Genomic DNA, 23,635 nt, shown 5'->3' with positions numbered 1-23,635 from the left:
TTTACAACTTTGGTGGGGGGGTGGAGGAGGATTGGGGGGGGAAGGGGGAGGATGGGAAGAGATGGGAAGGGGAAACAAAGGAGGAGGCTACAATGCTTGATAAGAAATGCACTCATTATCTTGCCCATGTAATTGTAACTTCTCTGTACAGTATTTTCACAATAAAAAAATAAAAATATAAAAAAATTTTGAAAAGAGAAATAACATTTGAAATTATTGTAAAAAATGAAGGTTTATGTGATTTATGCATAAATACCATTTAATAAGAGTTTTGTATTAATAAAGCTCCAGAGTGGTCTCTGAATCTGAACATCATGAAAACTTCCATCAAGTTCTATCTCTTCCATTAATCAATTAATAGAGGATTAATTAATGATTAATCTACAAGGACAGAATTTCTGCATATCCTTTTGTGTAGCTTAGGGATACATTACCCCTCCACATACCATCACCACCTTTGTCAAATCTGTCTGTTTAAATCCATTTCATAGCTATCCTAGCATGCTACTTAGGTGATCAGAGAAAGAGTTTACCAGGTCTGATGTGTGGTTTGTCAGGTATCCTTGGCCTCCCGGGAATACTATATAATCTGTGTGGTGCTGAAATAGAAGAAATACTTAATATTTAGTAACTAATTTTTAAAGCCCATTGAATGGAGATTTATCACCTAAGGAGCCACCCATAGCTGGTTCACCTGGCATGAGAGATGACAAAATGTTAGGAAGTCTCCAATTAAGTATTATAGACTTCATGCTAAAAGAATATATGAGAAGCAAAAATATTCACGAATGAAGTAAAAGACACAGGTTGAGTGAGGTCGCTCATTTGTGATGTATTAAGGACTAATCATCATTTAGTCCATGGTTTTCAAGAGTATTAACTTTACCAGATAGTTGCGTGACATGATAAACAAGTAGTCCATTCATCCATCATCCGTCCATCCATGCACCCATCTCCCCACCCACTCTCTCACCCACATATCTTAATAATGAGTCCTTGCGGAACACTATTTTGCCAAAGACAAGTAACTGTAAAGGCAAAAAGAAAAGAATGAACATTTTGATAGCTAGGAACACCCTCCCCCCCAAAAAAAGCATGGTCAATATCAAATTGCCTTTGCTCACAAACTCTGAAATGAACAAATATTCAATGCCTTTCATAATGTTGGATGTAGGAGTGAGTGAAAACAATGCTTTCTTCACCACCCATCAAGCAAAAGTAAGCATGGACTCACAAGGCAACTCCTAACTCTGTTCCTGCTATCCAAAGCCTGCATACAAATGGCTGAATAGATAAATAAATGATCATTGTAAGTGGGCACATTTGTGAGATGATACAGAAACATTTTTATTTTCTAAAGTTTTAAAGTGTGCATTCATTCTGGAATTTGTCCATCTACCACTGTGCATGTGTACTCCTCCCCGCATACCCCATGCTGTCTTCCAATACCAACTTTCTTGTAATATATTAGCTAACACTGGGAAAATTTTCTTGGAAACTATGTGTGTACGTTCCATCATTTTGATGATTTTTTAACATATGCTAAGTGGATCTTTAGCTCATTATAAATTAGCAATGTTTTACCTAACAAGCTAATAAACAAGCTCCAATATCAGTTCAAAATATCAGGTAGGGGATGGGAGACAAAGAAGGATAGAGGAGGGAGAAAGAAGGGAAGGAAGGAGGAAGAGGAGGGGAGATGTTAATGGTTCTTTCCTGGCTATCAGATGTGGAAATGAGGCATGTGAAAGTTAAACATATTAGTTGTCAATATCCAACAGTTTATACTACATTCAGAAGCAAAGCTCCAACTAAAGAACTGGGTACTACTGTTAATGGATAAAATAGAACAGTTCAGATTTGGCCAATATCCTTCACCTTTAAAATAAAAACAATCTAGTGATTTGCTGTGACAAACAAACAAACAACAACAACAAAAAAAACCTAAAAACAAAAGTTGTGTCTTGACTGGAAAAAAAAAAACTAAGGAAAAATTACTAGAGATGGGGAAGTAGTATTACCCTGAGTTGTCTTTGCCAGTTCAGTTGTTCGTGGAATCTTAGTTGTGAAGAGTTCTTGGGTGAATTGGTCTGTTCCTTCTGGGGAAAAACATAGCAAGACGTCTTGTTTTAAATAACTATCATTACAGATATTACAGAAAGTAAAAACGAAAAATGAGAAATAATTATTCATGCTCTTTTTGCTCCATGAAATAGGATATACTACATTTATAAATATGTCCCATAATCACAATTCAAAGTTAATGGTACTTTTGGGGGAGGCAGTTTGGGACTGGTCCTTGAACTTGAACTCTGGGCCTGGGCACTGTCCATGAGACTTTTTTTCTCAGGGCTAGTGCTCTACCACTTGAGTTATAGTTCCACTTCTGGCTTTTGGGGGGATGCTTAATTATACATAAGAATCTCATGAACTTTCATGTAGAGGTTGGCTTTGAACCACAGTCCTCAGATCTCAGCCTCCTCAGTAGCTAGGATTACAAATATGAGCCACTGACATCCAGCTCAATGGTACATTTTAATCACTTTTGTTTATTATATGTGCTATCTTATTTTAATCTTATTTAATGACTCTTGGAAGGATTTCCAAAAGCTTTTAGCTCAGGATCATGGTTTTGTGATGTGGCTATCCTTGGATGTAGCTTGTGTATGAAAATCTTTCAAGTGAATGTATTGGTTATCCTATCCCCTCCCTACTCCACAAATTCCACAAATTATGTGCATTGGCTGGAAAAGATATGCCACTGACCGAAACGTAGTCCTGTAGGCATCAGAGAGGATGTGACAAATGAACCAACAAGCACAAGGCCTCTGGTTCATTTTTCAGCCATAACTCAGCAAACTGAGGCTTCCTCTGAGGTAAACATGTTTAGAGTGAACTCATCCAAAGCAAGCCTAGCTCATACCAATCGGCCTTTCTAATACAGCCATCCTTGTTTCGTCATGTAACCTACATTCTGAGTAGATTAGTCATCCCTAGATTACTTGCAATAACTAATACACTATAAATACTTTGTAAGTAGTTGATAACTACATTTCCTAATGAATAATGATGAGAAAAGTCTATAGCTTATATTCCTTTTTTCAAAAAAATTTTTAATTTAATTTTGCTTGAATCCACAGATGCAACACAGATGTGTCTATAGATAACTGAGGACTGAAATTTTTTTTGATTTAAAAAAGTTACATATGGAAAATCATCATATATGGTAGAAGGACAAATATGCAGAATGCAAAAGTTTCTAAAAAGTGGGTACTTTTGTGTAACAGACCTTCTAGTCATAAGAAACCCCACTTGAACACAATGTTCTTAGAACCTCTTTAAGGGCAATCTTTAAAAGGAAGATCCCTCATTGGATTGATATATACCCTGTGTAGTTTGCAGCTCCTCTTGAAAAGGGCTTGGTGAAATGATAGGTACAAAGGGAATGCCTCGTGTCTCTAAAGGAGCTGCAAAAGAAGAGTAGCCAGATTATAAACTTTCCAATTAAAGCCAGCAACAGAAAATAGAAGTAGAAAAGAAAATTAGGTGAGTGATGAAGAAGAAAGTTAAACGTGCACTGAACCTTCAAGAAAAAAGACCATGGAACATTAGGATAATGGTTCTCACCTGTGCTTTGACACAGTTCCGTGAGAATGCCTGATTAAGATAAGGTGTGGGTTAAGTCCTAATCCTGATCTATGAGTTATAACTCTTCTCTCTTTATCTCCCACCAAAGAGAGCACAGAGGGCTGCAAAATTGTTAGGATATTTTTTTAGTCTGTTCCAGATTAATTTCACAAGTAAATTGGTGGCAATATTCAGTCTATGTTTTGATCAATATTAATTTCTTGTAGCACATGGTGAGCTCATTATAGGCTGGTGTGTTGTAACGTTACAGCTGAGAACCACTAAGTCAACATGAATTGTTAACTAGATGGACATTGGGTTAGATGGAATCATGAAGATGAATGAGGTAGCTGAGGGTGCACTCTGCAACTCAGTCTTCAGAGCAAGACCTTCACGGTGGTGAAGCCGTGGCTTGGATTTCTATTTGTGTAAGATCAATTAGAGAGAGGCTGGAATGATTAAATGAATTGAGAAGAGGTAATGTTTCAACCATTAACATTTGAAAAAGACCTGCAATATTGCTGGTTATCAAGGAAATAATTAGAATTGGTCAGTATGGGAGGTCAATTACCTATTGTTGTCTTTGGTGGCTCAATTCTAAAGGTAACAGGTTGCAGAACTATGCCAAAAGCAAAGCAAATAAATATATTGTGAGAATTATTACGGGAGAAATGAAAATACTTTCTGTGTTTTCTAGATACATTTATTTAACCACCTAAACATTCTCTAAGAACCACAATAAATAGGAAATGATCCTGCATAACAGATACCATTCAGGGAAGTAATTTAATTAAAACTTTAGAAATCTCATCACTATCATTTTGAGGAAAACTTATGGGAAGGCATCCATTATTTTCTTAAAAGTTCACTAATAGTTGTAGAGTTGGTATATTTATCTTTTGAAAGGATATAAAACAGTTCTCTCAGTAAGTGTTTCATAATTTTAGCATAATATCCTAGTCAATAATCCTATTATATGCCAAGGTAAACTTCAACCAGATTATATAAAATCATAAAAGTTCAGATTATATGATTAAATTTCTTCCATTGACTTACACTTTATATCCATGATATTTTCTGGCCTCTTCCATATCACAACCATTAAAATATACTTACCACAAGAATATTTTTATACTTTATAACTGTGAAAATAAAATTATTTATTTACCAGGTTCACTCTGAGAGACCTCAAGGTCTGGTTTCTGGGGAAGGAACACATCTTTTGCAACTGAAAGAAAAATGATAAGATTCTCCAAATGTCACACTTGGAGTGAACTTAATCCAGATACACAATCTCAGAAAGCATGAAGAAAGCAAAGTTATTTCCACATTAGTTAAAGACTGAAGATGAGCAGGATCATCTTTCATTCAAAATGGAAAAATATCACTGTGTAAAGAAAGGTCTGTGACAGTAGACAGATACAAAGTTGGTCATAGTTCACTTTTGAAGGGGAAAAAAGAAGAAAGGTCTAATTTAATTAAACACAGCAGACAGGTTTTTCTCAGGTGGCTTACGAAAATAAAAATCAGTTTTTGCTCGATGTGGTTAGCTACCATTTTAATGCTTATGCTAAAATCTACTGATCACAATAAAAATATTACCTTACTTAATGTGCATAAAAGGCTTACAAATGGATGAAAAACAGCAGAAAGAAAGGAAAACATCTTGAATAAATAAGAGGAGGACAGTTTTATTCCAAATGGCACTAGCAGCTTTTTTAGGAAAAATATAAAGCAAAAAAGGATGGCCAGTCATCACAAGATACCACATGTAAAGTTTATGCTGGCACTTCTCACATTGTACATATTATATACATGCCACCAGTTGCCATTTTGTCTTTAGTGATGTAGCTTTCAGTATATCAGAGGTCATGGGTTCTTGTCATATGAGAATATGAGAAAAGACAAAAATGCTTACCTAAACAATAGATTAGATTATATTTAGTTTCTGATACTTAGAATGTTTTAATGATACTTTCTTTTTCTACACATAGAGTGGAAACTCGATAACATTATTTCTTTCACCAGTCCTGAGGCTTGAACTCTGGACGCTGTCCTTGAGCTTGTTTGCTTAAGGCTAGCACTCTACCACTTGAGCTTCCAGCTTTTTTGGTAGCTAACTGGAGATCAGAATCTCACAGACTTTCCTGTCCAGGCTAGTTTCGAACTGTGATCTTCAGATTTCAGCCTCTTGAGTAGATAGGATTATAGTCATAAACTATTGGCACTAGAGATAACAATATTTCTTATTGGGAAAAGCACCAGGACAATTTCTTATTGTTCTCACTAGGTCTTTTTTCCAAATCTCACCCTAAGAGCAGTTTAAAGTATCTTTATGACTCAGTTCCCTCATAGGGAAGACCTCCTCAGGCCAACTCTTTCACTGAAAGGGTTTTCTACTACACCGAATACATTAAAATGATTTTCTTGCATTTACACAATGCTAGAAAAAAAATAGTAATCATATAGAATTCTATCTCAGAAGGATGGTGAAGAAAAATTCTCCATTATGAGCTAGCCAATAATCGCTTTGCCATTAGTGTGGGAAAAAGTTCTATAAAAATAGACATTCTCTTTGTATTGTTTTGGGGGATAATATAACTTTCATACCATATCTGTTTTTAATGTAGGTCACCAAGTAACTAAATTACAGTTGTGGAATTTGGAATGGAATAGAACTGACTTAGCTATAATTTTTATGAGCTAAATACTAACAATCTAGGGAAATTTGATAATGTAGACTTTTAAAAAAATTATGAAATTTCAAAATGATCAGCAGTTCAGAGAGCTAAAAAAAAAGCTACAATACTGAACATATCACCTATCTCGTGCAGGGAGTCAAGTGGTAAGATTATGAGCAATTTCCAATTGTAAAGCAAACTAAATGTTTACCTGAAAGGTTGAAGGAGAGGAGACTTTGCTTTTAGCTCTGCAAAGGTCCATGAACAAACAAAGAATTCTGTAGTTTACAAATGCTCTCACTGATTATAGCACTAGACTATACAAACAAGTGCTGGGATTAAGAAAGAAAACGTTGACTGAAGGTATTCTGCTAATGAATTCATCCTGCTGAACGTACATTACTTGCTACTACTTGTGCTTATGGAGAAATGTACACCAGAGTAATGTGGAGAACAGATGCTAAAATTGGCACTTTTCTCTTTAGCCGGGAAGTGATGATTTACTAAACTGCCACAGCAGACATCCTACCATAGATGAAAGAGTGGAAACAGAAATATTTAAAAAAAGAAATAGGACTCGTAATACTTAAGCCATTGCAGCTCTAAGAAATGCCTTCACTGTCTTGCTTCGCTGCAACTTGGTGGAACAGTGGAATGCATATGACTTAGATAGGAAGTAAAGCATTTACCAGGTGTGGTGTATGACACTTCCGGACTGGATGGCATTTTTGGTTTTGAAGTAGCTCTCTGGGACGCTTTAGGAACTGAAAGAGAGAACTCAGATCATGAGTCATTTGGTTTTGGTAGCTCTGTCATGCTGACCACAGAAGGTATGGCAATGAATAAATTTGAACACTGATAAAAAGTACTGTTGATAATGAAGTTCAAAAGGGGTTCTGGTTAAAGGCTCTAGAAACAGAGCAGTTAGAAATCTGATGAAAATTCTCTCACATTAGGAAAATGAAACATAAAACATTACCATATTTGATGAAGCATCAGAATAGGATAAAAAAATTCTCAAAATTTTCATTTAGGATAAGACAGCCTTTAAATCAATGCAAGAGTGATTTTATTTTCTGGATATATTTACTTGACTTCTCCTTAAATGCATTCTCATGTCTTTGATGGATAGTAAAGCAGACAAAGTTGGCAGAGTCAGAGTAGAATCTCCTGAAGCACGTGAAATTTAAAATCATGTCACCAACAACAGAAAGCTACACAGACAATGCACAGCAATGCTGGTTTACTGTATGCATTTCTTCCATTTCACTAGGATATTTACAAATTTGAAGAATCTGAGAATATGATTCAATATTCTTTACTACATCCACTATAGTTATAAGCTGTCTAAATAGAAAATGAAAGAGATCATTATTTCTTGTGAACTCAGGAATTTAAAAATCAAACATTTATTGATGTAAAATATTCTTGATTTGTTTCAAAATTGGGATCCTGTTTTCCCCTACTCTGTCAAACATAGATTTGAATTTTTTCACTTAATTTGTAAAGATATTTAAAGTTAAAATAATTCTTAAATGCACAATATCATTCTTGGAAAAAAATTAGATGGAAAATAGTGTTGCATTTATTTATTTACTAATAACAAAGAATTATAGTCTAAATGTCTTAACTCCTAGGATTTTCATCTTTAACATCTTAGACTTTTTGATCTTTTCTCTTACATTGCAATAGTCATCAACATTTCATGACTTTAAAAAATTCCTTAGTCTATACTGTATATTCAAACAGAAATTTGAGAGATTCTTCTCATTTGATTTTTTAATCTATACACTTCTAAAGTTAGATTTTAAGTTTCCTATTAACAAACATAATATATTTGGGTTGTACATCTAATGCCTTGATTGTTTAAGATTTTGGTGTGTTTTTATTTTATTTATTACAAAATCAATAATCATTTTCACATAACTGTTTTATATCTTAATGGTTCAAATGTATTTGTTACTACTTAAATTCTTTAGGGGAGTGTGGCCTTGCAATATTTATACATTTTTTGGGGGGGTGGGGTCCGGTTATGGAGCCTGAACTCTGGGCCTGGGCACTGTCCCTCAGCTCTTCAGCTCAAGGCTAGCACACTACCACTTGAGCCACAGCACCACTTCCGGCTTTTTTCTTTTTTGCTTATGTGGTGCTGAGGAATCAAACCCAGGGCCTCATGCATGTAAGGCAAGCGCTCTACCACTGAGCCACATTCCCAGCCCCTATTTATACATTTTTATGTATCAGAAAATATTTTCATGGTAAAGATAGCTATTAATTTAAACATAAAAATACATGAAATGAGAAAATTTTTCACATTTAGGTACATATGGGACATAGAACAGTCTTTTAATGAATCTTTCTTTAAAGAAAAAAAATTGATAAATGAAATTTCTCAGTTGGGTGTTGGTGGCTCATGTCTAGTTACTCGGAAGGCTGACATCTGAGGATCACAATTTAAAGCCAGCCCTTGCAGGAATGTTTATGGAATGTATCTCCAATTCACTACCAGAAAGTCAGAAGTGGAGCCCTGGCTCAAGTGACAGAATACTGACTTTGAGCAAAAAATGCCAAGACAGCATCCAGACTCCTAAGATAAAACCCAAGGATGAGCACATACACACATACAAATTTCTCTCATTATCTCATCACTACTCAAGAGGCTGAGATCTGAGGATTGCGGTTCAAAGCCAGCCCCATCAGGAAAGTCCATGAGACTTTATCTCCAATAAATCACCAGAAAACCAGAAGTAGCACTGTGACTCAAATAGTAGAGTGTGGAGCTTTGAGCTGAAGAGCTAAGGGACAGTGCTCAGGCCCAGAGTTCAAGACCCACAACTGACACACAGAGAAAAAGTTTTTTTTTTTTTCTAGCAGTATTAGATATTAGAGACCATACCAATGAATATAGTTTTCTGATGCCTGTATAGAAATTCAGCATTGACAACAGGAGTCCAAATATCTGGATCCAAGTTAATTTTATTGTTGCTAAATATGTTCCTTTCCCAGCTCATTATATTAGTGAATGTTTGATTCCTAGTGTAGTGGGCTGGTCCACATCAGATATTCTTTGTGAGAAGAACAAATAATAGTGGCCATTTCAATTAGGTGATTGGAAGGTGAAAAACATTCGGGATAGGGAAAGGGCTGAGGAAAGTCTCAAACTAGAATAGGAAAAGGGAGTAGGCAGGTTACTTTGTGTAAGAAATGCCCTTCTTAACTATCCCTCTCTCTTTTTTGGGGGGGGGGTGGTCCGGTCGTGGGGCCTGAACTCTGGGCCTGGGCGCTGCCCCTCAGCTCTTCAGCTCAAGGCTAGTGCTCTACCACTTGAGCCACAGCACCACTTCCGGCTTTTTTTGCTTATGTGGTGCTGAGGAATCGAACCCAGGGCCTCACGCATGCAAGGCAAGCGCTCTACCACTGAGCCACCTTCCCAGCCCCTCCCTCTCTTAAATAATATAACATTAGCAACATTCTTGTGGAATCAGTTCTTCCACTGATAAACTTTTTGATCAGGCCTAAAAATAAACCTACTTTTTTTAGGATACCAAAGATGACATTTTGTTTGTTTTTGTTGTTGTTCGTGGGGCTTGAACTCTGGGCCTGAGAGCTGTCCCTCAGCTCTATCAGCTCAAGGCTAGCTCTCTACCACTTGAACTACAACGCCATTTCCGGTTTTCTGGTGGTTTATTGGAGATAAGAGTCTCATGGACTTTCCTGTCCCAGCTGGCTTTGAACCACATTCCTCAGATCTCAGCCTCCTGAGTAGCTAGGATTAGAGGCATGAGCCACCAGCACCAGGCAAAGATGACTTGTTTTAAGAGGGTTAAAATGCAACCACTATAAATCACAGAAAAACCGCATCAACCTGAAAATTTTAAGGCTAAATCATCAAATAATTATTTACCTGGTTGTGTTTGTGGAAATCTTGGGCGCTGTGGTGTTTGGGGCTGGGGTGGCACATGGGGTGTCTGCCTGGGAGCTAAAAGAAAGACATGGGTTTGGAGCTCTGGAGGCCATCGAATTACAGTATTTGGCCTGTCGAAGGTCAAAGATGTTTGTTGAGAGAACAAAGCCCAAATACACAGAAAGTGCTATTACAGCTCCAAAGATCTTACAAAGTAGAGGGAGACAATTTATTTATGCAGAAAACAAAACAAAATGCATGTTAAACAACATCCAAGCTATTCAGCTGGAATATTAGAGGAACCATTGGAATTTCAGAAAGATCTACTTCAAATTCTCTTTAAATGCATTGAAAACAAATTTCCTAATAACTACAGTTCATTCTTATAACAAGTTCATATTATTTCATCAGGTACTATTTTGAATATGTACTTTTTTTCCTAAATAGAAAACAAAACCACAGTTATATCCCAAACGTTAAACATATTTTACTAGAAAGTCCTAATGGAAAAAATAATCTTTTTGTACAAAATGCAACATTTATTGGTCATATCAGAGAAGAAAAATTCAACATCAAAGATACTTTCTTCTGAAGAGCTACTCTTTTGCTGGGCTAGCCCTAAAAAAATTCCAGAACATTCTTTGTGAAAAAAAATCATTTCTTTACCAAGAAAAAGTATACCCTGACAAAGGAAAGAAATGATCAGATTCAAGGTTTCAGTTCGTGAGAATCACTGGGCTAAGCTAGAATGTGTTTTGGATAAAGAAAATTGAGAAGGAAGAAAATGGTACCCATATTATGCAGTGTCAGACACCTTAAGGAAAGCTGGCTGAAAATGTTATTAGATAGTGGAATGTTGATTAAAAACAAAGCATGTCCAATGTCATTAGTTTCAGACACCTTAAGGAAGAAATTGCTGAAAGCAAGAGCTGTTAGAACCAAGTTTCTGAGTGAAATGTGTGGTGGCTTCTTCCTGGACCTAAATAAAATATGTATGATATATAGTGGTTAAAGAGGAATCTTCTTGCCTATAGAGAGATAAACAGCAAAACATTTCAGAGGTTCCTTTGCTTATTAATTGCAGTCTATAAACAGGTTTTTCATCAAAAGTTACATGATTTTAAAGACGCTTTTATAAAATTCCAAAATTCCATCCTTTTAGTATCTCACTGTGCTTCTTTAATTCTCAACCCCCTTGCTTGTGAGGTTTCCAAATGATGTTCTGTTTGCTTATCTAGGTCACACCATGTGACACAAAGAAATACCATGAGGTAATTCCACACACAAAAAAATTGACACACAGTAAGAACCATTGGTGGGAGGCTAAGTACAGTGGCTAAAACCTGTGCTCCTGGATCTAGGAAGTTTCAGGCAGGGGGATCAAGAGTGCAAGGCCAGCCTAGGGCTATATACCAAGACTATTTCAGAAACAAATAACACCTCACTGGTAGCAGTGTGTTTACAATTAAATAGCTCAATAATGGAAATTATTTGGGCTATTGAAGACAAACTTTAGGAAAGTTAGGGGGGACTGATCTTCTATTCCATTCATGTAGGCAGTGTAGAATTTTGGAAAAATAACCACAGAGTTTATAGGTAGCTCTAACCGATTATTTCAGAGTATAATGAATAGTAAAATGAATACCCTCCCCAATTCTCTCAGAAACATAAACACATAAAAATAGTTTAACGGCAATCAGAATAGAAGTTTGGGCTTCATTGTGATCAGTTTCTATGTTGTGGAAACTGTGCACATTGAGATTATTTTTCATCAGAAGAGGCACATTTAGTTATCTACATGGGATTTATATATATATATATATATATATATATATATATATATATAGTAATACATGGTGATTTTAATCAAGTCAATCTCTATGATCACTAAAGTTAATGATTTGGTTTAGTTTTTTCTCACATATATGGGGTGACATGCAGGCCACAGCAGGAAGAAGCAGAAAGAAGTAAGATGTCTGAAAGATGGCAGGGGACCGGTCAGTTACACACGTTATATGATTATACAGTGAAATCTGTGTCTAGAGTCTTATAGAAATTTTAAACACAAATTGAATACCTTAAAATACTTTTTTACATGTCCATAGAAATTATAAAACTAGCTAGTAGATAACCAGTAGTTAAAATTAGGATATATTCACACATATGTACTTACATGCACACACATATAGATACACACACATACATATAAAGTAGAAATGCCCCTCAGAAACATTTCTATTTCCTTTTTCTCTCTCTGTCTCTCCCTTTTTTTCCTTCTTTCTCTTTTTGCCTTTTAGTTTGGCAGAGCTAGTTAGAACTAAGGACCTTGTGTTTGCTAAGTAGGTGCTCTACTGTTGAGCCTCATCTGAGTCCTCCTTGCTTTCCCTATTTTTTAAGATAAGGTCTTGACTCGAGAAACAAAGGACCTCCACTCAGCTGATGGAATCATTACTAAATGACCCCATGCTGCTGATCACATATATGGTATATATGTGCACATTGGAGGGAAACTAGGAGGAGGACACAGAAACAAAGGGAATCAGGGGAAAACATAAAACAGCGGGACCCACAGCTGTACTGGTCATTGATCAAAACAAACTAAGCAACTCAATGGCAGGGATGGGAGGGAGGGAATGAGCTGGAAAGAGGAAACAGCTGACACTAAGCAAAAGGAAAGAAATGTATGTATCACCCGATATGTCAAAGCTCATAGAACTCATAAACTTTATAGATCATGATAAATGCAATTTGCCCCACGAAGGTTAGAATGTGTTTGTGACTTAAACTAAGTGTCACTATCCCACAGTACTATGAAATTTGTGAAATTTATGTAATCACTTAATCACAATAAAAAATTGCTATTAAAAAAATAAGGTCTTGATTTTCTTGTCTAAGCTGGCCTGTACTGTGACCCTCCTCCTATTCACATTTCCCCATTGCTGGGATATAGGTGCATACCACTACACTCACCTTGGTTAAATTGGTTGAGGTGGCCTTGTATGCACTTTTTGCCCAAGCTAGTTTCTAACCACAGTACTTCTGATCCCAGTATCTAAAGTAACTAAGATGTCAGGTGTGAGCCACTGCATCCACCTGTGTGCCTATTTTGCTTTTAACAAAACACTTCCAGAGTAGCTGAGAGGTGTTTTTCAGCATCATGCTGAAGAGGATAGACAACATTACCATTTGAGAGATTATTGAGGACAGATGGTGCTATATCAGAGAGACAGGCTGACCCAGCAAACACTGAGGGCAATGAATGAAACCAGGGCTACAGATGTCCAGAAGAGCTCAGATTATTACTCTGCAAACACTTACCTCATGAATGAAATACAAAATAGTGTATTTACCAGGTTTGGTCTGAGCCCATCTGGACTGGGTAGAATTATAGTATGGGAAGGCAAAGGAGGTTCTATGATAGTTGAAGGAAAGTATGTGGGGTTACTGGCACACCCTGATTACAAATAACAGACAGAACGGCAAAAAACACATAAAATAAAGATAAATGTAAATTTGCAGTAAAACATTTCTACATTTTTATGATTCACTTTTTTAAAAAATCCCAAGATCCCAAATTTGAAAATAATTTTGACATAAAGTCTTCACTATATACTAGAATCCTCCCTCCTCAACAATTCTAGAAAATACATTTAGTAGGAAGCAGGGAGGTAAAAAGTAATTTAAACAATACACCACCATCCAGTTAAGAAGCATAGAATTTTGGTAAATGGTAGAGAAAAAAGAACGAGATATATAAATAAATAAAATTATCTGAGTGTTAGTAGAACATATTTTTGCTTGATCAGAATGTAGAAATGGATCACAATTACAACAAAATATTTTTTGTAATATTCAACAGACATTCAACTTGCCAGGACATTGAAAAATAGGATGAAAGATACATTTGATTCAACACTCTGCCTGGTAAAAGTACAAAAAAGACCAAGATCTGGACATAAAGGAGAAGAGACATAGTTGGACAATGATTATGAATAGAAGCACTTAAAATGAAAATGAATCATATGACAAAGCTAGTGTGCAATATGGATCTACAGTGAGAGAGGCTCTGAGCCTTTCAGATGATGGATGGAGCAATGAAGCCAGAAAACATACAGGTTGGACTTCAGAGTTTATCATTACCTAGCATGGTCTCAGGAGGTTCAGACACATAGGTAATAGATTCCACAACTGGATCAAAACAAAGGAGAACAATTTAAAAAACTATTAGATATCAAGTTATATCAAGTATTCTTGAATATCAACACATTTCATTCTCAACAATGTATATCATCATTTCAGTGGAATGATGGATCTAGACAGGTTAAAAAAACAGGAAGAAAACTATTTTAGGATGCTAATTTTCCAATTAATTTCATGTTTTAACTGACTTCCAAATGTTATTATGACTCAATATTTAGATACCAACAGAGAAATGAATTTGTTTCTGCTTTCAGAGAGTCAATGATCACCTTAACTTTCTTTGATAATCCAAGAACATTGGAAGCAATGAGCCTTTAAGTCTGTCTAATCAAACTGCAGAGCTTAAACGTTCATGTTTCCTGATGTGACAAATGCTAATCACAAATGTGCTGGATATGTCAATTGAAGCGTGAAAACCTTTACCACTTTCAGTCTTTGGCTCCCCAGGCCTGGGAGATGATTTGGTAGTGGTATGTACATAGTCTGTTTCAGCTGGTTCTGGGAAAGAAATAGGGAATGATTAGTTAGTGGTGGGTATCCCAAACACACTGTCAGGGAACCCTCTATTTAATTTGAAGACAGGTTAGTTATCCTAAGCAAATATATTTTTGAAGATTATTAATATTGAGGGATATGACAATTTAGTAGGGTAGAAATGAAATTAAGAAATTAAGCCAACGTGATGAATGGGAACACACACACACACACACACACACACACACACACACACACACACACAAACCATGATAACTGTCAGAGAACACTGCAATTACTACCTTGAGCAAAGCAGATGGTTTCACTTATATGTTTTTGCATAAATATTTTAATAAGAAAAATGAGACATAAAATGAGTCCTTAGGGAAACCCAGAGATGAATCCTATATAAAACAACATGGAAATGAAAAATCAGATGCACATATATGCACACATTCATATATGTGTATGTATCAAAAGAGTGATTAAAGTCTTAAAAGGTTTTTAGTTTCATTCATTGAGAGGCAACTTAATCAGGAAATTGTGAAACTTGCATAGTAATATAGAAGACACTAGCATGAAGTGCTATACACAATGATTCTCAAGACAAGGTGTGAGGAACAGGTGGCTATGAAATGTCACAAAGCATGAAGACATTTGAAGAAGATTTTGCGATGAGATGGAAAAGCACATATGCTTGACTTCCCATTTGGGAAGATTTTTACCTATTGTCTCCTTTGATGACTCAGTGTTAACCGGTTCCAGAATATCAGAAACTAGCAAAAGACATAAAATGATACAACCGGTAAAAGATCAAATAAATCGACAACTAAGTGTTTAGAAAAGTGCCTTGAACCTACAAAGTGCTCAATATTACTTGTTATGGTAATAGCAATACTATTAGTATCAACACAAAGGGAAGTTTTTATAACTGGATTGAATTTACAATTTATTATAACTGTCAAAGGCTAGGATTCATAATAATAATACCTTGTAGCTTCAAGATTAATAGCAAAATGCCATTTTATCTAATTAAAAATACTCAAAAAGATGAAAAGAAATTGCAATCATGTATTACAAATAGAATCTAATAACTTCTCCAAAGAATGTCAATGAGCAGCAGCACATTCCAATATTGAAAGGGTTTTCAAAGAGCCACAGTTTAAGAGAAATTCAATCTTTACTGAAGTGAGAATTTTTTCCTTTCTTGATGGTCACAATTGAATTAGCACTCTTTTCCAATGGACTGGCACAAATTTAGCTTCTACTAGAGAATCACAAATTTTAAATACTGATGAAAATGAGGATAAGGAATATTATCAGTACTAAGCAGTTTTGTTGTTTACATAGTCTTTTTTGTTTACATAGTCTTAATATTCTCTAAAATGATATCAAGCAAACTGCTCAATGAAACTAAGCATCTTTATGCAATTGAATAATATAGTTAATATGTATTACTAATTTAACACCACTATACAAGTATAAAAAGAATATCATATAATATTTATAGTTATAAATTGCATATTTCTTTTGAATATATATCTCCAAATATATATGTATAGATACACATATATTTGACTAAGTGTATATATGTGTATATACATATATACGTTCAGCAAACTAAGAATATATGTGTATATAAGTATGCACGTGTGTGAGAGAGAAAAAGAAATTTACTTTTGCAGAATTACAACTATGACAATAGGAGGATGGTCATGTGTCCCTCTAAAGTTCATTGAGCACCTAGGCAGCTAAAACAATCTATTTACTGGGATGACTGTGTGTGATGTCCAGGCTTGTTAATATCATTGTACTAAAAGTAAGAGTTTGTAATTCAGGGGAGGGTCTAAGTTGTGAAAGTAACCATGAATTATAATTTTATAGGTTTAAGGCATGGTTGCAACAAACTGAAATATAAAGACTTTCAATCTCACAAAGTTCTAAAGAACCATGAAGAGTGAGCAATATTTAAAGCAGAGCCTATGGCCCTCTCAAATTCTAGAGCTCTGCCTGGTCTGTGAGTTAAGAGTGTTTTTTAAGTGATAAGCATGCTTTTTATATTTTTAAGTGATGGGAAAAATGAATAGTATTTCTTTACACATGAAAAATGGTATAAGTTCAAATAAAGTTTAATGGAAACATAGTCATATCCTGAACCAAATGATTCAGGATATAGAATACATATTGGCTTTGGTTGCCTTCCAACTACAACCACAGAATTAAATAATTAATCAAGTAATTAAGGCTGAAACTTTTACTTTCTAACCATCATGGTAAAAACATTTTTCCAACTCTTGATTTACGCATCTTTCTGGAAAAACAAGAACCTGTTTAGAAACATGTTCTTATGGCCTAGTGTATCTGAATCTTAGTTCCTGAATGATTTCATGGAAAGTAAGAACCTATTAAGAAAATATGATGGAATATCAACAGGAGTACTAGAACTAGTGGGTATATCTACTTATTGATCCAAATACTATAGTTATTTCAAGACCCAACTCTTCTTTCAGTCCACATTGATCCTTGGTTCCTTTAAATATTTTGTTCTTACCACTCAATTAAACAAGCTGCTCTGATATCAGCAAATTATTCTAAGTTCAGAAAACTATACCTAAGAAAGCTACGGGAACCTATTTTCCTTGTAGTTAGGTTATAACTTGTTGAAGAGGTAAAATGTGCTCTTACTTTTGATTTTTACCTGTTCCTTAGCCTCTTTTACTCACTAACTAATATAGTGCTGAGGACGCATGATTTAGGGAAAAGAATTGTTTACTGAAGTCAAAACAGAGTATCATTGAAAAAGAGAGTGAAATGGAATAATGTGGCTGGATAATTTTGCACACCTTTTCAAAGATAATCCTTATGTAGCGTACAAGATGGATTTAGCTACCATATAGGTGTCTCTCAACTCTGAACCTAATGGCCAAACCTAAAATTGTTGAGCTATTATTATTAGTGCTTTTTCTCCAAAAGGGCAAAGAAGTGGAAAGTTCCAGTCACTTCCTGACCATTCCTGAGGCCAAATTGCAGTGGGGTGGAGAGATATCAAAAGCCAGAAATCATACATTTTTCTGATTTCAACAGAAAAGCTTCAGGAAGTTTAAAGTTTGAGATGTAGATGTTTTTAAAAGTTTTTATTCATAATATGTAACACTGAATTACTTAAGATAGAGTAATAAAGATAGTACATAGTTACCCTAAGGAAGTTCATGAACGTTAACTCTTGAAACTGTACAGATGCAAATATCAATGAGAAGAGAATAACATGGACCTCAGATTCAACACTTAACCATGTAATACAATTTTAAGAGGGTTCCATGGAAGATAGATATCTTTCAGTGGTCTAATGACATCTTTCAGAAGTAGTAGAACATTGGAATTAAGACTTCCATTTATAAGAAAAAGTAAGAAATGATATGACAGTAGTGGTTATAAGAAACATGAGCAACTCAGATCACAACAGTTGATGAATTTTAAATGGCAAGAAAAACATTTAATAGAAGTCACAAAAATCATTACCTAATGTTGTTCCTGGAGACTCAGTACTATGAATATCAGGCCCAAAGTCTGGAACAGGAACTAATTGAAAGTAACAACATGAGCATGAGAAAGCTTTTCTAAGAAAGCCTTCACTTTCTTTCAAAACATCAATTTTATATGATAAACTTTCAAAAGAAAAATTAAAATAGACAAGTAGCAAGTAATTGCTCTTTGAAGAATTGCTGCAATAGCTGGAATGGATCATTGCTGCAGGGAGTCCCAACTTTTGTTGTCTATTCTATATCATAATGCTGTCTTTACAAGATTTTACTCGTGATTTGGATTATAATTAATAGGGAGGACTGCTTTGGAAATGTATTTAGATAACACACATATCCACATAGATGAAAGTAAGTTATTCCATTTCTTGAAAATTGAAAATAAAAACTGTGTACGGAATCATGGCTACAACAAATGGTTGATATATTTCAATGCAGATACAGCAATAAATAAACCTAAGAGATGACTGTCATTCTTGCTATAAACTAGTCTTTAAATAAAGATCAAGAACTTCTCTCAAACCAGGGATCAAGCACATAGTCTTTCCAAGCCCTGGTTTTAGGGACAGCTCTATAGTGGAAGTAACTGTTAATCAAACTTTAATGCCTGACTCTTAGAAACCACGATAACTTACTGCCTCTCATAGCTACTATTTTGGGACCCCCCCTCCCCCGCCCAAGGTAGATGGCCAGGGCTCCCCACAAACAAGGAGTGGCACATTTACCCGACTTAGACTGAGATACTTCAGTACTTGCTGTGGTTTTAGGTCTAGGACGTGGGCGACGTGTTCGTTCTGTTTTAGGAGCTGAAGGAAGAAACTTTGGATTATTCTAGGATTTCTAAGATAAATTTCATTGCAATTCAAGGCATGTGTATTTTAAAATTAAAATATTTTCCTATCTTCTGCTTTAATCACTGAAGATTCTTGAGGAGACCTCAGTCACATTATAAAATTAAATCAGAGAATGAAAGATAATTATAAATCTCCTCACCAAAAATAAATAAATAAATAGGCCAATAAACAGACAAGCAAAACAAAACAAATCTATAGCCAAATCTGTGTTTAGGTATTAGTTTCACACTAAAAAATTACATATGCCAAAGATACCATAGTACCTAAAAATTGTTATACTTTAGTCTATTTTTAAAATTAAGGTGTAGATACTACCAACTACATATGAAATTCAACTTTAAATGTAAATGCTACTTAGACAAAAACATATGACACAAATTCAAGTAAGATTATGAAGTAAAATGATACTTTAGTTCCATGGATAGCTATGATAAACAAAATAACTTCTTTTAAGAATCTGATATGCTTAAGAAGAAGCAACATAAAATTGAATGCGAGCAGATGACAAGAAAATATAAAGCCAATGACAATGTGATTATGATGCTGATGGAATGAGTCTGAAAATAATCAAGACAAATTGTTGAGGAACATATAATATTACCTAATGTTGTCTCTGCAGCCTTAGTTCTAAGAGTGAAAGGTTCAAGAACTGTTGAAAGAACTGGACAAAAATAAACCAAAGAGAGTTTTAAATATTAATATTAAGAGTATTTTTCAAAAATTGTTTTTTTAAGCTTCAGAACTGAAAGGAAAGAGATATTTCCTCAGTAGATTTGGTTAACTCATGACCACCATTAATCTTTTTTTTCTTTTTTTTATTGTGAAAATACTGTACAGAGGGGTTACAATTACATGAGCAAGATAATGAGTACATTTCTTATCAAGCATTGTAGCCTCCTCCTTTGTTTCCCCTTCCCATCCCATTCTCCCCCTGCCCTCCCCCAACCCTCATCATGACCACCATTAATCTTATAACATGGACTTGCAGGAGAGCATTGGACAGAGCTAAATGTTACTCGATAATTCATAGATGTTTTTCTACATGTTTGTCACATGATCCTTGCTACAGTGGAAGTCTGCTAGACAGAGTTTTTGCACATTTATAGACTGAATACTTGTGACTGAAAAAGTTTTGTTAGTCTATTTGCTTTTGCTGAAAAATCATTTGTTAGTCTATGTGCAGTTCTATTGAAGTTAAGGTAACTTTCAGCTGATTTTGCTACTATATAAATAATTATGAGTATAACAAAAGTATATATAGTTGACAGTACAAAGAACACTATCAAACTGATGTGCCCATTAAAATCTCAATGTTTTCTTTCACTTAAAAACATCAGGGCTGGGTGTCAGTGGGTGGCCCATGTTTATAATCCTAGTTACTCAGGAGGCTGATATCTGAGAATCATGATTTGAAGCCAGCCTGATCAGGAAATCCCATGAGACTTATCTCCAATTAACTACCAAAAAAGCCAGAAGTGGAGCTATGGCTAAAGTGGTAGAGCACTAACCTTGATCAAAAAAGCTCAGGGACAGTGTCCAGGCCCTGAAAATCAAGCCACAGGACCAGCACCAAAAGGAAAAAGAGAGATGGTGGGGGGGGGCAGGAGAGGAAGACAGAGACAGAGACAGACAGAGACAGAGACAGACAGAGAGAGAACTCAGAGATGCACATGCTTTCCCACCATGATATGATACAGCCAAGGTATGGGAATGGTTAGATCTTCTGTCATGCTGTTTGGACTTCTATCTTTCAGAACACACTTAATTTTTAAAGTAAAAAGTTAAACACTACTAAATCTGCTAGAGAAGTAGAGTGAGCCATTATGCAAATCTATTGTTTAAATGTTTCAAGTTGGTGCATTTTTTAAAGTTTATATCATAGTCAAATCATGATTCCTTAAAACTACAGACTCACCAATATAGATAGGCAGATAGATTATAGGAATCTCTAACTAGCTATAGAGTAGCTATAGATTATTATTATATTATTAGCTATAGATTATAGCAATCTAATTATACTTGATCACCAATACTATAAAGAGCAATATGAGCAGAGAAGCACAATATTTTCACATTTGTTGAGAAACAGAGATAGATGGAAAGCCATGTATGAAACAGAGCTTTTAAGAGTCAGTGCTAAACAAAAAAAGAGTCAGTGCTGTTAAAACACATGTGTATGATCATATGGCACAGTGGTGAGCAGTTTTGTGGAGGTTTGATGTCCTGAAATTAGTTCATGCACAGTGTTTTTAAATTCAGTGGCAGTATGGCATAGAGCCTAGCATAGTTTCATGATAAAGACTATATCAGAATTAGATCTGAGGATGATGGAATGGGTTTAAGCTGCAGAAGAACCTGTAGCCCAATACTACAGAGAAAGCTCTATTTGAAGGACACACATTCGTATTACCCACGGTTTCTGGAGCTTCTGTTCTAAGAGCATCAGGTTCAAGATCTGTAGCAGGAACTAATTAAAAGCAATGAAATAAATGGTGGGAAAATAAGCAAATGAAATCTTTCAAGTATAATATTACTTCAATTTTAAGAAAATTTCTGAAATTCAATACTTGCTAAGGTTTAGTCACTGAATAGTAAGATACACATTCTTTTAAAACAATTTCATCAATCTAGCAAGTATCTGAAAGTATTTAGAGTTCTTGACTCAAACTATAGAATACTCTCTGAGAAATTTAAGACTTTTTTTTACCACGGTATATAACTGCTCTGGATTATTGGCTTTTCTATAGAAATCTTTAAGAAAATTATATGCTTAATGGAGCATGATAACTTTTAAGTTTGAGAGTAGAAATAGAAAAGAATAAAGCAGAGTGAATCATACTCATCTTGTAGAGAACTCAGATTTAGAAATAGCTCATTTGAGATTAAAAAAAACCCCAAATCAACAAAATAGAGTAAGGGCTATCCAGTCAACAAAACTCTGCTCTAAATGGAAATGAAAGATCCCCTATACTTTTTGTATGCGTGTGAACACCATTGCTGAGGCTTGAACTCAGGGCAGGGTCCTTGAGCGTTTTTGCTCAAAGCTAGTGCTCTATCATTTGAGGCATTGCTCAACTGCCAGCTTTTGTGGTGCTCAGTTGAAGAAAAGAGTCTCATGGACTTTCCTGTCCAGGCTGACTTCAAACCACAACCCAGATCTCAGCTTCCTGAGTAGCTAGGATTACAGGTATGAGCCACCAACACCTGGCTCTTGATGCTTTTAGTTCAGGTCCAAACTTCTTTGAGGATTTCACTGTTCTTACAGGCCCTCTAACACACTACTATCACCACCACTGGGAAGCAGGGTTCTCTTACGCCAGTGAGTGATCTCTGACTCCTGCGTGGGTTCTACACTTCCCTACTTTCTGTCTCATTAACCTCTAAGATTTTAAAACCCAACTTGTTTTTCTAACTCTTCTTATTCCTGTCCCTCATAAACTTGGTTTCTTTAAACTTACAGACATTTGTGGCACCTTAAAAATAAGTTTGATTTGCAACACAACCCTGTTTCAATCTAAGTGTATTTCATCCTTGCTAGGTTTTGACCTTGGCTATCCCACAGACTGAGAAATACAAATAAGCCTCCTATTTTTGTGTTATTATCACAGATGTCAGGGTGACTGTGGGAAGATGGAAGGCAATGTATGCTTCTTAAAAGAAAAAAAAGTTTAAGATATTGTGATTTTGCCTTTTAAAGGAGAATGAAATAAAATAAGAACCCTATAAGATGCATAGTAATGCAGACAATCATTGTCCAGAGACTACAAGGAATGCAACTGCCACTATGTTCCACTTGCAACCAGATCAGTGGCATAGTCATATACCATTCTGAACCTCCACCCATGCAGGCTTGTCACTCACACCCTCAGCATCAATCACAGATTCTCAGAAACTACCAGGCAGCACTCTTTTAACTGGAAATCCACATTTACCCAGTTTTGTTTGAGGAGCCTCAGGAGTTGGTGTGGTTTTAGGTTTGGGACGTGGACGACGGGTCCGTTTTGTTGTTTTAGGAACTGAGGAAAGAAAGCCTTCTGTTATTACAAAGTCTGTATTTCAAAAGTGATGGCTCTAAGTTTTCTAAAACAGATTTTTTGGTACTTCCAGAATTTTTTTTTCAGCTTTTCCCCTATGATACTAGCACCATTGAAAGTTCATTGATGCAAAAATCACACATAAAACAAAATGGGTAATTCAAGTAATGAAGAGTAATAGAATTCAGAATAAGGAGTATGAAAACTGCTGCTGAAATATCATAACTGTGGGTCAGGTGCATGTTGTTTTTAATAGTTTGTTAACATAATTAACTGAAATATTAAAGCACAAAGATCCCACAGATCACAAAAATGATGGATC

The 23,635-nt window shown here is 35.4% G+C and overlaps 1 protein-coding gene across 15 annotated transcripts in view; it reads right to left on the bottom strand.

The window, feature by feature from the left end:
• Window positions 1-23,635, bottom strand: part of Abi3bp (ABI family member 3 binding protein) — a 188,266-nt gene that overhangs the window by 34,502 nt on the left and 130,129 nt on the right. For 7 of the 15 annotated variants that reach the window (XM_070030358.1, XM_070030362.1, XM_070030359.1 and 4 more), the window contains 15 exons: window positions 23,212-23,295; window positions 21,690-21,746; window positions 19,881-19,940; window positions 19,151-19,231; window positions 18,406-18,465; window positions 15,612-15,662; window positions 14,836-14,910; window positions 14,353-14,400; window positions 10,213-10,287; window positions 6,998-7,072; window positions 4,796-4,855; window positions 4,199-4,246; window positions 3,387-3,467; window positions 2,022-2,099; window positions 534-599 (listed from right to left, as the gene is read on the bottom strand). In XM_070030358.1, coding sequence (XP_069886459.1) covers window positions 534-599; window positions 2,022-2,099; window positions 3,387-3,467; window positions 4,199-4,246; window positions 4,796-4,855; window positions 6,998-7,072; window positions 10,213-10,287; window positions 14,353-14,400; window positions 14,836-14,910; window positions 15,612-15,662; window positions 18,406-18,465; window positions 19,151-19,231; window positions 19,881-19,940; window positions 21,690-21,746; window positions 23,212-23,295 — 999 coding nt within the window. The remainder of the gene's footprint in view (window positions 1-533; window positions 600-2,021; window positions 2,100-3,386; window positions 3,468-4,198; window positions 4,247-4,795; window positions 4,856-6,997; window positions 7,073-10,212; window positions 10,288-14,352; window positions 14,401-14,835; window positions 14,911-15,611; window positions 15,663-18,405; window positions 18,466-19,150; window positions 19,232-19,880; window positions 19,941-21,689; window positions 21,747-23,211; window positions 23,296-23,635) is intronic. The other 8 variants (XM_070030369.1, XM_070030370.1, XM_070030371.1 and 5 more) reach the window with 4 other exon arrangements.

The sequence above is a fragment of the Dipodomys merriami genome, unplaced genomic scaffold (assembly GCF_024711535.1).
Source record: "Dipodomys merriami isolate MVZ:Mamm:240054 unplaced genomic scaffold, mDipMer1.0.p SCAF_2, whole genome shotgun sequence".
NCBI lineage: Eukaryota > Metazoa > Chordata > Mammalia > Rodentia > Heteromyidae > Dipodomys > Dipodomys merriami.
Note: the sequence above shows the minus strand (reverse complement) of the source record. Positions and strands in the feature narration are given on the sequence as shown.